Below are 13,637 nucleotides of genomic sequence, written 5' to 3'. Positions count from 1 at the left end.
ATAAAAACGCCAAATAAGAATAGATACAAGAAACAGCTGACGCCAGAAATAGAGATAAACCAGGGAGTAAGACGAAGTTGTTGAACGTTACCAGTATTCTTCAGCAGCTGCATTGAGGACGTGCTCAGGGAATGGATGGAGAGAATGGTATAAGAATTGGTGAAAATAATTTTCCACGTACTTTGATTTTTGCAAAGAAGGGAATGCTGAAAGGTGGAAGGAGGGTCTATAAAAGGGCGATGTACTTGAGGACAATATTATGGAAATGGAAGAGGATGTAGATGAAGGTGAAATGGGAGATATGATACTACGTGAAGAGTTCGACAGAAAGACCTGAGTGGAAACAAGGCCCCGGGAGTAGACAACATTCCATTAGAACTACTGACACCCTTGGGAGAGCCAGTCCTGACAAAACTCTACCATCTGGCGAGCAAGATGTATGAGACAGGCGAAATACCCTCAGACTTCAAGAAGAATATAATAATTCCAATCCCAAAGAAAGCAGGTGTTGACAGATATGAAAATTACCGAACTGTCAGTTTAATAAGTCACAGCTGCAAAATAGTAACGCGAATTCTTTACTGACGAATGGAAAAACTGGTAGAAGCCGACCTCGGGGAAGATCAGTTTGGATTCCGTAGAAATGTTGGAACACGTGAGGCAATACTGACCTTACGACTTATCTTAGAAGAAAGATTAAGAAAAGGCAAACCTACGTTCGTAGCATTTGTAGACTTAGAGAAAGCTTTTGACAATGTTGACTGAAATACTCTTTTTCAAATTCTAAAGGCAGCAGGGGTAAAATACAGGGAGCGAAAGGCTATTTACAATTTGTACAGAAACCAGATGGCACTTATAAGAGTCGAGGGACATGAAAGGGAAGCAGGGATGGGAAGGGAGTGAGACAGGGTTGTAGCCTCTCCCTGATGTTATTCAATCTGTATATTGAGCAAGCAGTAAAGGAAACAAAAGAAAAATTCGGAGTAGGTATTAAAATCCATGGAGAAGAACTAAAAACTTTGAGGTTCGCCGATGACATTGTAATTCTGTCAGAGACAGCAAAGGACTTGGAAGAGCAATGAACGGAATGGAGAGTGTCTTGAAAGGAGGACATACGATGAACACCAACAAAAGCAAAACGAGGATAATGGAATGTAGTCGAATTAAGTCGGGTGATGCTGAGGGAATTAGATCAGGAAATGAGACCCTTAAAGTAGTAAAGGGGTTGTGTTACTTGGGGAGCAAAATAACTGATGATGGTCGAAGTAGAGAGAATATAAAATGTAGGCTGGCAATGACAAGGAAAGCGTTTCTGAAAAAGAGAAATTTGTTAACATCGGGTATAGATTTAAGTGTCAGGAAGTCGTTTCTGAAAGTATTTGTATGGAGTGTAGCCATGTATGGAAGTGAAACATGGACGATAAATAGTTTGGACAAGAAGAGAATAGAAGCTTTCGAAATGTGGTGCTACAGAAGAATGCTGAAGATTAGATGGGTAGATCACATAACTAATGAGGAGGTATTGAATAGAATTGGGGAGAAGAGGAGCTTGTGGCACAACTTGACAAAAAGAAGGGACCGGTTGGTAGGACACGTTCTGAGGCATCAAGGGATCACAAATTTAGCATTGGAGGGCAGTGTGGAGGGTAAAAATCATAGAGGGAGACCACAGATGAATACACTAAGCAGATTCAGAATGACATAGGTTGCAGTAGGTACTGGGAGATGAAGAAGCTTGCACAGGATAGAGTAGCATGGAGAGCTGCATCAAACCAGTCTCAGGACTGAAGACCACAACATCAACAACATGATTTTTGCCAACGTCTAGGTGATCATACAGGACAAGACGAATTATGAACAGTGATCCATGGATTAAACTGTATAAATCTGAAGATATCAGCAAGAAAAAGAAAAAATGGCGTTTTTAGGCAAATATCCCATAGTTATGAGGAACGGAACAATAAAATAGGTGTCCCATTCCCAGGATTTAGGATGTGACAAAATTTTTGAACAAGGAAAATATGTAAACAATAAAATTAACACCTATATAGCTCGCCCGCGAAAGAAGTGACTTGCGAAACACTTTTTCGATCGATTCTTGAATATTGTTAATCCATGTGGGACCTCTGCAAATAGGACTGATAGAAGAGACAGAGAAGATTCAAAGAAGAGCAGCATGTTTCGTGACGGGATCGCTGGATCGTGAGCGTTACACAGCTGCACAACAAATTCTAGTGCCAGGCGCTTCAAGAGAGGAGGCGTTTTGCATCACGGAGAAGATTACTCTTGAAATTTCGAGGCAGTACGTCTCGGGAAGAGTCGGAAAGTGTATACATTGAGTCATGAGTATTCTGACTGGTTTGATATGGCCCGCCACGAATTCCTCTCTCCTTGCCAAACTTTTCAACTCTCATTGCAACGTATGTCCTCAGTTATCTGAAATGTCCAGCACGGGAATGATTCGAAGACAGTACCGTGGGACACAGTGCAGATGGCTAATTCCACAAGCGAGGCTCCATTATGGGAATGCTATGTCTGTCCGCAGTCGACGAAAGAACCTACGCCAACTTATGAAGATGCTTACAATACAGTGATGGTGTTGTCTACAAGAAGTAGTTGAGCCGATCTAAGCAGATGGCCACAACAAAATTTTCAAATAGTCTACAGCGCTGTGTGTCAAGAAACACTTCAAAATACACGGAGCGCCACAACATATCACAAGTTTATCTGTATAAACTAGCAACTGAACTGGGTAAACAGGAGAGTCGATCAAAGCGAAACTACAGAACTAAATAAGTAAACATAACAAAAATGTACAAAGAACAAGACAGGAGAGAGTGTGTGAGTTTGTAGAGCATGAGAGAGAAAGAAAGAGAGAGAGAGATACGGCATCTCAGTCGACGTTCTATGCGGTGAACCTGATTTCCGCCTCAACTGCTTCTTACCAGATGATGATTAGCAGAATGGTTATCCTCCTGAGTCTCGGAGTTCTGAAGAGGTCCAGCACGGAGTAGCTCTTGTCCTGCTCTTCCTCTTTGCAGATCTTGTGACAGCTGTCCTGCAGACCGGAAGTAACGTTACAGTGTTAGATTTAGTTTCCAACCAGGCAACAACCTTTTATCGACATTTCAACCTCGTACTTACCTCAAAATCCTTGTAAATTTGGGGATCGATTTTCTTGCCGTTTATCTTCTCAAATTTCTTCATAATTCGTAACGCTTTGTCGATTTTTCCTTGAGACACTAGCCACCTGCAACATTCAGAGAAACAGATCACAGGTGCTACCATAATTTATGAAACCTAGTGTTCAAGAATTTACTAGTAATTATACAACTGCTTGTAATGGTTGCACAATACTGTTGAGCGTCTCGATAAATATTTGCTGTACTGGTGTTTATAATTAGATTTCAAAGATACGGTGCGTGGCTGTATGAATGTGACTACAAAAGCATTCTACAGACTAACAGATAAAAGCAGGAATGTACTTTGAAATACGATTTTGTTTTCGTTTTCAAGTGAATAATTTTTCTCCAGTGAATTCAAAATGCACTAAATAATTTATAACTCTGCTTTTAAATTCACATGTAGTCTACATAAACATGTGTTTGCGCTTACCCCATGGAGTTTAAGAAGCGGTGCCATTAAAATTCTATTCAGTACACAGACACGATCGACCTATATAATCGAAAGCCATTGACACGATAATACCTGTGGTGAAGGTAATGTGTAGGAATCCTGTTAGTGGAATAAATTTTCTTGAAAGAGGTTATTGTCCTGCATAAGGCTACTTTCAAACAAAAAAAGGCATCCTGTTCGTTCGGTGTCATCTTTCAGTGTGTGGCGGTTAGCGCCCGGAACAGGAGCAGAATCTCGTTGCAGAAGCATTATTGACTCAGTAGAGTTACAGTGAGCTTCTTTTTGTAATGATAGTTCTATCCTTTTGCTTTTAACTTCTTACGCCACTTTGTATATTTAATTATAACATATTTTAATTTCTTGAGAAGGCAGTCCACAAACTGCAAGACTCCTACGAATATCTCAGTTTTCACATATAATTAAACATATCTCCCAATTTCTTACTGTTCTACTCGTAGTAGGTCAATATATTTTTAAACACATTCGTTCGTATTGCTCCTTGATAGGGCGAAACTTATTTGTTGGCCCTGTATGGGCCAATACTAGCCCTTATGATTGGTGATAATCATGTACTACAGTATGACGTAACAAGATGATGTTCTGTTCATTACACGTATCCTTGATGTACCACGCATTCTTCTTCACAGGATCGAACTTTCTATTGTAGGATGCGCAAATGGTGAGTCTTCTCATCGCAAATCAGTCGTTTGTGGTGGCATGCACTTCTTTGACACTAGGAGGGAAGTGTCGAATCCGTCATTATCTTGCAATATAGTAAACTCTGTTCAGTGTTGTGGGACTTTTATTTTGGTTTACTGTTTTATGTGTTGTGTTTCTGATGCAGAGGTGGAAGTAATATTATGAACTGCAGGCTCGCCGGTGCCGGGTTCAAATGGTTCAAATGGCTCTGAGCACTATGGGACTCAACATCTTAGGTCATAAGTCCCCTAGAACTTAGAACTACTTAAACCTAACTAACCTAAGGACATCACACACACCCATGCCCGGGGCAGGATTCGAACCTGCGACCGTAGCAGTCCCGCGGCTCCGGACTGCAGCGCCAGAACCGCACGGCCACCGCGGCCGGCCCGGTGCCGGGATTCGAACAGTGTGTAGCTCACCTCCCTGTGTCGGAAGCTAAATATTACACTACTGGCCATTAAAATTGCCACACCACGACGATGACGTGCTACAGACGCGAAATTTAACCGGCAGGAAGAAGATGCTCTGATATGCAAATGATTAGCATTTCAGAGCATTCACACTAGGTTGGCGCCGGTGGCGACACCTACAACGTGCTGACATGAGGAAAGTTTCCAACCGATTTCTCATACACAAACAGCAGTTGACCGGCTTTGCCTGGTGAAACGTTGTAGTGATGCCTCGTGTAAGGAGGAGAAATGCGTACCATCACGTTTCCGACTTTGATAAAGGTCGGATTGTAGCCTATCGCTATTGCTGTTCATCGTATCGCGACATTGCTGCTCGCGTTGGTTGAAATCTAATGACTGTTAGCAGAATATTGAAGCGGTGGGTTCAGGAGCGTAATAGGGAACGCCGTGCTGGATCCCAACGGCCTCGTATCACTAGCAGTCGAGATGACAAGCATCTTATCCGCATGGCTGTAACGGATCGTAGCCGGCCGCCGTGGTCTAGCGGTTTTAGGCGCGCAGTCCGGAACCGCGCGACAGCTACGGTCGCAGGTTCGAATCCTGCCTCGGACATGGATGTGTGTGATGTCATTAGGTTAGTTAGGTTTAAGAAGTTATAAGTTCTAGGGGACTGATGACCACAGATGTTAAGTCCCATAGTGCTCAGAGCCATTTGAACCATTTGAACGGATCGTGCCGCCACGTATCGATTCCTGAGTCAACAGATGGGAACGTTTGCAAGACAACAACCATCTCCACGAACAGTTCGATGACGTTTGCAGCAGCAGCAGACCGTGGCTGCGGTTACCCTTGACACTGCATCGCAGACAGGAGCACCTGCGATGGTGTACTCAACGACGAACCTGCGTAGACGAATGGCAATACGTCGTTTTTTCGGACAATCCACGTTCTGTTTACAGCATCATGATATTCGCATCCGTGTTTGGCGACATCGCGGTGAACGCACATTGGAAGCGTGTATTCGTCATCGCCATACTGGTGTATCACCCATCGTGATGGATTGGGGTGCCATTGGTTACACGTCCCGGTCACCTCTTGTTCGTATTGACGGCGCTATGAACAGCGGACGTTACATTTCAGATGTCTTATGACCTGTGGCTCTACCCTTCATTCGATCCCTGCGAAACCCTACATTTCAGCAGGATAATGCACGACCGCATGTTGCAGGTGCTGTTCGGGCCTTTCTGAATACAGAAAATGTTCGACTTCTGCCTTGGCCAGCACATTCTCCAGATCTCTCACCAATTGAAAACGTCTGGTCAATGGTGGCCGAGCAACTGGCTCGTCACAATACGTCAGTCACTACTCTTGATGAACTGTGGTATCGTGTTGAAGCTGCATGGCCATCTGTGTCTGTACACGCCATCCAAGCTCTGTTTGACTCAATGCCCAGGCGTCTCAAGTCCGTTATTAAGGCCAGAGGTGGTTGTTTTGAGTATTGATTTCTCAGGACCTATGCACCCAAACTGCGTGAAAATGTAATCACATGTCAGTTCTAGTATAATATATTTGTCCAATGAATACCCGTTTATCATCTGCATTTCTTCTTTGTGTAGCAATTTTAATGGCCAGTAATGTATTTGCTGGCCCTGTATGGGCTTATGCTAGCCCTTATGATTGGTGCAAATCATGTTCTACAGTATGACGTAACAAGATCATGTTCTGTTCATTACACGTATCCTTAATGTACCACGCATTCTTCCTCACAGGATCGAACTTTCTATTGTAGGATGCGCAAATGGTGAGTCTTCTCATCGGAAATCAGTATTCTCTGGCGGCATGCGCTTCTTTGACACTGGGAGGGAAATGACGAATCCGTCATAGTGTTGCAATATAGTAAACTCTGTTCAGTGTTGTGGGACTTTTCTTCTCGTTTACTGTTTTATGTGTTGTGTTTCTGATGCAGAGGTGGAAGTAATGCTATGAACTGCAGGCTCGCCGGTGCCGGGATTCGAACAGTGTCTAGCTCACCTCCCTGTGTCGGAAGCTAAATATTACTATGTTCGAGCGGAACTGTTCTGGATAACTGAAAAACTCCACTATTTCTGAACGATGATGAAAAAAAAAGGTCCAGTCGGATACTCAGAAAGTGAGCGTTGGGAACAGTGTCATCCAGGGACTGGTTCTAGTGGAGGTGTTTTGCCACTGTTTTCGTCCGTCCTGTTACGATGTGAAACTGTATTCGTGCTCTGGATGACTGCGGATCGTGACTGTGTAGTGTGATAATGTGTTTATGTTGTTGCCAATGAAACAAACGACTGGGTTGCAACAAAACGTTTAGCGAGATGAACATCCTCATCCAATAGACGCATCAATATAATCAGGGACCGACCGAGGTGGCGTAGTGGTTAGCACACTGGACTCGTATTCGGGAGGACGACGGTTAAATCCCGTCTCCGGCCATCCTGATTTAGGTTTTCCGTGATTTCCCTAAATCGTTTCAGGCAAATGCCGGGATGGTTCCTTTGAAAGGGCTCGGCCGATTTCCTTCCCAGTTCTTCCCTAACCCGAGCTTGCGCTCCGTCTCTAATGACCTCGTTGTCGACGGGGCGTTAAACACTAACCACCACCACCACCTATAATCAGGGTCAGGTGCCCTCAGTTCATTAACGGCCTTAGAAAGGATCAGGATCTATCGTGGGACACAGAGACGAGGCACGGCTATCAGGAGCACCTCTTCTTACCTTGCTTGCCAAATATATACACTGGAAATTTATCCCAGTGCAACGGTTCGAAGCGAAGCGACGCGACGGTTAAGGTCCCGCACACCATTAGAGAATGAAGCAGGAAAGGGAGAAAGTAATGGTAGCACCCCAAGCACTCTACTCCACACACCGTAAGGTTGCTTATTGGGTATTCCAAACCGGTAGGAGCCGAAATACGTAAGCGGACAGTAAGGCGTAGTGCTGACTTGAGGCGTGAATTATCTGCGCCCCGACTTCTGTCGACGCCATATTCTCGCGTTGCTGCGGAATTTGTAAGTCTCGATTCTTCAGATCTGACTCCATAGCAAAGGAAGTCACGAGGATGGTGTTACGTACCATGTTGACGGGACTTTTACACCGATCAGCACACTGACGAGAAACGAATCCGCTGAACGAGACGAAATGAGTGAGTGGACTGCACGAGTGAGCTGAGTGAATGAGGCGGAGCGCCGGCCTAAGTGGCCATGCGGTTCTAGGCGCTGCAGTCTGGAACCGCGAGACCGCTACGGTCGCAGGTTCGAATCCTGCCTCGGGCATGGATGTGTGTGATGTCCTTAGGTTAGTTAGGTTTAACTAGTTCTAAGTTCTAGGGGACTGATGACCTCAGAAGTTGAGTCCCATAGTGCTCAGAGCCATTTGAGGCGGAGCAGTTTCATCACCTGGGAAGTGCGCCTCCACAGCTAAGAAAGTAGTCCTTGTAGCCAACCTTACAGTTTAGCTGCACTCATCCGTGCTGAATCTTTACTGTGGGGGCGAGATCTTTCTTAGCCCTAGTGTTGCTCTCCCCACGTGGCCCCAACGCAGAGACACAGAATCAATGTCTCCCTCTGTGACCGCGTGCGCCAGACGCAAAATCTGAACTAACACGGATTTTGTTAATGGCCACGTCGCTTGCAGGATTCTTAATAAAAGTGATTTGTGGTGGTCATACAATGGTTCTAACACCACTGTCTAATAGTCCAACAGTTCCACAACACATTGGTACTTTCAGAACTTCACGCATAATTGATCTCTTGGGAGAAATTTTCATATTAAGGTTATGTTACACGCTTCTCGGAGTTGCATAGGGCATAGGGTAGATCAAGTTTTACATAGGAAAACATCTGCCGATCGTCATCCAACGACGCTACAGAGCGTCAAAGCTACAGGCGCCGGCACCTGTAAATGTATATATGCCAGGTGTAGAAGTATGAAACCGGAATTTCCCTATAGCTACTGCTAGCCGTCAGTGTAGGGACCGTGAGACAGCGACTGCAGCGCCATCTCCTTCCTGTAACGGCTGACGACGGCGAATGTCAACACACAGTAACCCAAGTTCCATACATCGGTATCTGTTTCAAACTCGTAAACATACAGTTTTGTGCCTACGTCTCACGATTTGCGGACAACATTGGTTTTCTGTTATCATTTGAAGAAAACTACTGCAGAATCGCATCGAATGCTTGTCGAAGCTTTCGACAAACATGCTCTACAGAAAACACAGAGTATCGAGTGGTTCAAAAAGTTCAAAAGTGGTGGTGTTGACGTGAGAAACGACGAGCGTGGGAAACTACCTAAAAAGTTCGAAGATAACGAATTTCAGACCTTATTGGATGAAGATGAGCCGGCCAGGATGACCGAGGGGTTCTAGGCGCTACAGTCTGGAACCGCGCGACCGATACGGTCGCAGGTTCGAATCGTGCCTCGGGCATGGGTGTGTGTGATGTCCTTAGGTTGGTTAGGTTTAAGTAGTTCTAAGTTCTAGGGGACTGATGACCATAGATTTTAAGTCCCGTAGTGCTCAGAGCCATTTGAACCATTTTGAACCATTTGATGAAGATGATACGCATACTCAACAGGAATTCGCGGAACAATTGAATGTGACGCAGAAAGCCGTTTCTCTTCGGTTTAAAGCTATGGGAAAGGTGCAGAAAGTGGGAAAATGGGTTCCGCATGAACTGAATGAAATATAGAAAGGAAATCGATAGACCACTTGTGAAATTCTGCTCGCCACATACAGAAGAAAGTCGTTTCTCCATCGAATAGTGACAGATGACGAAAAGTGGATATATTTTGAGAATCCTAAGCGTTGTAAATCATGGGTGAATCCAGGCAAACCATCGACATCCATTGTAAGACCAAACCGCATTGGAAAGAAGACAATGCTCTGTGTTTGTTGGGATCAGACGGGTGTCACCTATTATGAGCTGCTAAAACCTGGTGAAACCGTTCACACTGATCACTACCAACAGCAAATGATCGATGTAAATCGTGAATTACGTGAAAAACGACTGGAATACGAAAAAGGCAACACAGAGTCATATTGCTCCATGACAACGTCCCATCACACACAGCAAAACGGATCAGGGAAACAATCGAGGCGTTCAGTTGCCTAATACTAGGGCATGCGGCTTATTCTCCAGACTTGGCTCCATCCGATTATCATTTATCTGACTCACTGGGACTCGCTGTTCCTGAACAACGCTTCAGTTCGTATGGAAAAGTACGAAATGGCTTGCTGACTGGTTCGTTTCAAAAGCAAAACTTTTTTTTTTTTTTGCGTGACATTGATAGCCTGCCGGAGAGGTGGGAGAAATGTATAAATAGCAATGGAGATTATTTTGAATAAAATACTATTTTGCAGTTTCAAACATCAAAAACTGGTTCAAATGGCTCTGAGCACTATGGGACTTAACATCTGAGGTCATCAGTCCCCTAGAACTCAGAACTGCTTAAACCTAACTAACCTAAGGACATCACACAGAACCATGCCCAAAGCAGGATTCGAACCTGCGACCGTAGTGGCCACACTGTTCCAGACTGAAGCTCCTAGAACCGCACGACCACTCCGGCCGGCTTTCAAACAACAGACGTGTAATTTTTGCAATCAAATTCCCGTTTCATACTTCTACACCTGATATATACAGGGTGATTCCGTGATGATGTCACAAACTTTTAAGGATGATGGAGAAGGATAAATGTATCAAAAAATGGTTCAAATGGCTCTGAGCACTATGGGACTTAACATCTACGGTCATCAGTCCCCTAGAACTTAGAGCTACTTAAACCTAAGGAGATCACACACATCCATGCCCGAGGCAGGATTCGAACCTGCGACCGTATCGGTCGCGCGGTTCCAGACTGCAGCGCCTAGAACCGCTCGGCCACTTCGGCCGGCTGATAAATGTATCAATTTGAGATAGGAGTCCCTGATTTGGAAAGGAACGAGTCGAAAGTTACAATCGAAAATCATTCTGTTATCTGTGACAGTGGAATACAGGTACCTGTAATGTTGTTACTAAGAATCTAGGGTATGTAACTTTCAGAGGTGGTAGGGTGGATTAGGACAAGAAAAAATGTCTAGCAAACATGGGCTCTGAAATGCGTACCTGAGGACTTATGAGCACTTGTTCATCTTCGCTACTGTGAAACACGTCTCCTCTATTGAACAAGTGCTCATAGCTCTTAAGGTACACATATTAGAGCCCATGTGCAATAGACATTTTTTCTTATTTTGGTCCATACTATCACCTCTGGAAGTTGTCACCCCTGAAATCTTAGCAACAAAAGTACCGGTACATGTACTTCACTGTCAGAGGTACTACAACGGTTTTCGCTTATAACTTTCGGTTCTAGGCGCTACAGTCTGGAACCGCGCGACCGATACGGTCGCAGGTTCGAATCCTGCCTCGGGCATGGGTGTGTGTGATGTCCTTAGGTTGGTTAGGTTTAAGTAGTTCTAAGTTCTAGGGGACTGATGACCTGAGAAGTTAAGTCCCATAGTGCTCAGAGCCATTATAACTTTCGATTCGTTCGTTTCCGATACAGGGACCCCCACCTCAAATTGATACCTTTTTCCTTCTCTGTCATCCCTGAACGTCTATAAAAACATCACGGAATCACCCTGTTTATACATACATTTACTGTAGCTGGCGCTTATAACTTTGACGCACTGTAGCGCCGTTGGATGATGTTTCCGGACATGAATTGCTATGAAAAACTTGATCTACGGAGTCCCCTATACAACCTTTAGAAGTGGGGAACACGAACTGTGAAACACCCTGTATATTGCATAACATGCCTATGTTTGCGGCCATTCGATTCGTAGTTTCATCAGCTATCAGAATCTGTGATACGAATTTACTTGTGTGGCTTCATTAACGTGTCTTTCTTCGAAGGCTGTATGTTATGGTGGCCTTGGCCTTACCAACGTGAGCGTCAATCGCCCTCGAAAAATCTACCATCCACAGTATTCTTCGGAGCGAGAAGTTCACAGACTAGTTGACGTCTTGTTGATGAAGCTTCTTTCTCAAGATGCCACATCATGTATCAATTCCTAGTGTGCGAAGAATTATTTCTTGAGTACTTCTTTGTGGCTCTCTGTGGCTTGACAGACTCAGCTTCTTGTAAATTTCTTTACACGACGATAAATTGCTCCAGTTAGGCAATGATGCCAGCACATTCGCTCGTCTTCCCATGCAGTAGTTCCTGCTGTTCCATACGTTAAGTACGCATAGCTTCAGGATCCTATAACGCGCAAGGGTCTTTCTTCGACTACTACTCATGACCTGAAACGGCTGTAAACCCTGCCCTGGGCGTTGTAATGAACCTAGATCCATCGGAAGTTCTTCTCAATTAATGAACTGCACGATACTACTTCAATTTCAGCCAGACTTGCGTTAATTTTCTTACATAAATCATGTATGTCTTATCTGTGGACGTTCATAGGGTTTCATGATTGTCACACACAATTTTTCTGTCAATATTTTTTACGATTGATACACCAATATGCTATGATGTATCTATTATATCCCATGAAAGTTAATGGATGCATTATTAACAACAAATCGTCTGAAAATAAATCTACATTTACAGAATTTTGCCACTCAGGTTTATATAATTACTAAATAATGTTTCGATTTAGATTTTTATTTACTTTACTATCGATATGAAGTCGACATTGTTCAGTAACAGGAAGTTTCTAATTTTATATTTATAGATTTTGCAACCTTTGTCACTTGACATTACTACTAAAAATCTTTACATAAATATAAACTTTCGGAAAATATTATCGAATTTAAATTTGTTTGATAATCTAAAAAACGGAAGTCTTCTAAATCATATTTTGACTTACGGTATGTTCTCGAGGATTCTAGAACATCTGTACATTCTATGTTATACTATTTTTGGAGTCAAGCGCGTAAGACTGTTTTGAAAGGCACTTCAGTTCAGGTTTTTGTAGTGGATCATTTTCAGATTGTTTCATTCGAGAAAATTTGTGTGTAACTTTCGATGAGTTTGGAAGTGTTATGTTTGGTTTTGGTTAGTGATGTTTTGGAAAAAACTGTGAAATGTCATGTGGAAGGATTAATGAACTGCAATTTTACTAGAAAGCTATTCATCTCTCAGCCTGTTCATTTAAAAGAACCCTAGACGTTGGATTTGAAGATTACCTCGTAATACGGATCGCTGAAGCCACCTTCAAAAGTTAAGCACAGTTTCTAAGTTGTCATGTAATTTTACCCGCCCTTAACCTAGAAAATAATTGCTCACGTAACTACGAACGTCACTTAGCAATGTTGTTTTACGAATATTTATCGTAATAAATGAAAAGCACCAGTTTGCTTTTGTTCTACAATATTATTTTTATTGCTAACCGGTTTTCGGCTTACAAGGCCATCTTCAGACATTTACTCCAGTTAGCAATAAAAATAATATTGTAGAACAAAAGCAAACTGGTGCTTTTCATTTATTATTATAGTGTTGTTCTACCAAGAACCGACGGAAAATTCTGTTAATATAATAATTATCGTATTGCAATTGTGGAATGTTAAAGGGTGGTGCCTTATGAAATGTTTTATGCCGCACATAGTTAATCTACATCTACATCTACATCTACATACATACTCCGCAATCCACCATACGGTGCATGGCGGAGGGTTCCTCATACCACAAGTAGCATCTTCTCTCCCTGTTCCACTCCCGAACAGAACGAGGGAAAAATGACTGCCTATATGCCTCTGTACGAGCCCTAATCTCTCTTATCTTATCTTTGTGGTCTTTCCGCGAAATGTAAGTTGGCGGCAGTAAAATGGTACTGCAGTCAGCCTCAAATGCTTGTTCTCTAAATTTCCTTAGTAGCGAT

The 13,637-nt window shown here is 43.3% G+C and overlaps 1 protein-coding gene across 1 annotated transcript in view; it reads right to left on the bottom strand.

Moving 5' to 3' along the window:
* LOC126161559 (organic cation transporter protein-like) overlaps window positions 1-13,637 on the bottom strand; it is a 169,328-nt gene that overhangs the window by 38,144 nt on the left and 117,547 nt on the right. The window contains exons 5-6 of the mRNA XM_049917497.1: window positions 3,145-3,250; window positions 2,946-3,058 (exon numbers count right to left, since the gene is read on the bottom strand). Of these exons, the coding sequence (XP_049773454.1) occupies window positions 2,946-3,058; window positions 3,145-3,250 (219 nt within the window). The remainder of the gene's footprint in view (window positions 1-2,945; window positions 3,059-3,144; window positions 3,251-13,637) is intronic.

This window comes from Schistocerca cancellata, chromosome 2 (assembly GCF_023864275.1).
Source record: "Schistocerca cancellata isolate TAMUIC-IGC-003103 chromosome 2, iqSchCanc2.1, whole genome shotgun sequence".
Lineage (NCBI taxonomy): Eukaryota > Metazoa > Arthropoda > Insecta > Orthoptera > Acrididae > Schistocerca > Schistocerca cancellata.
Note: the sequence above shows the minus strand (reverse complement) of the source record. Positions and strands in the feature narration are given on the sequence as shown.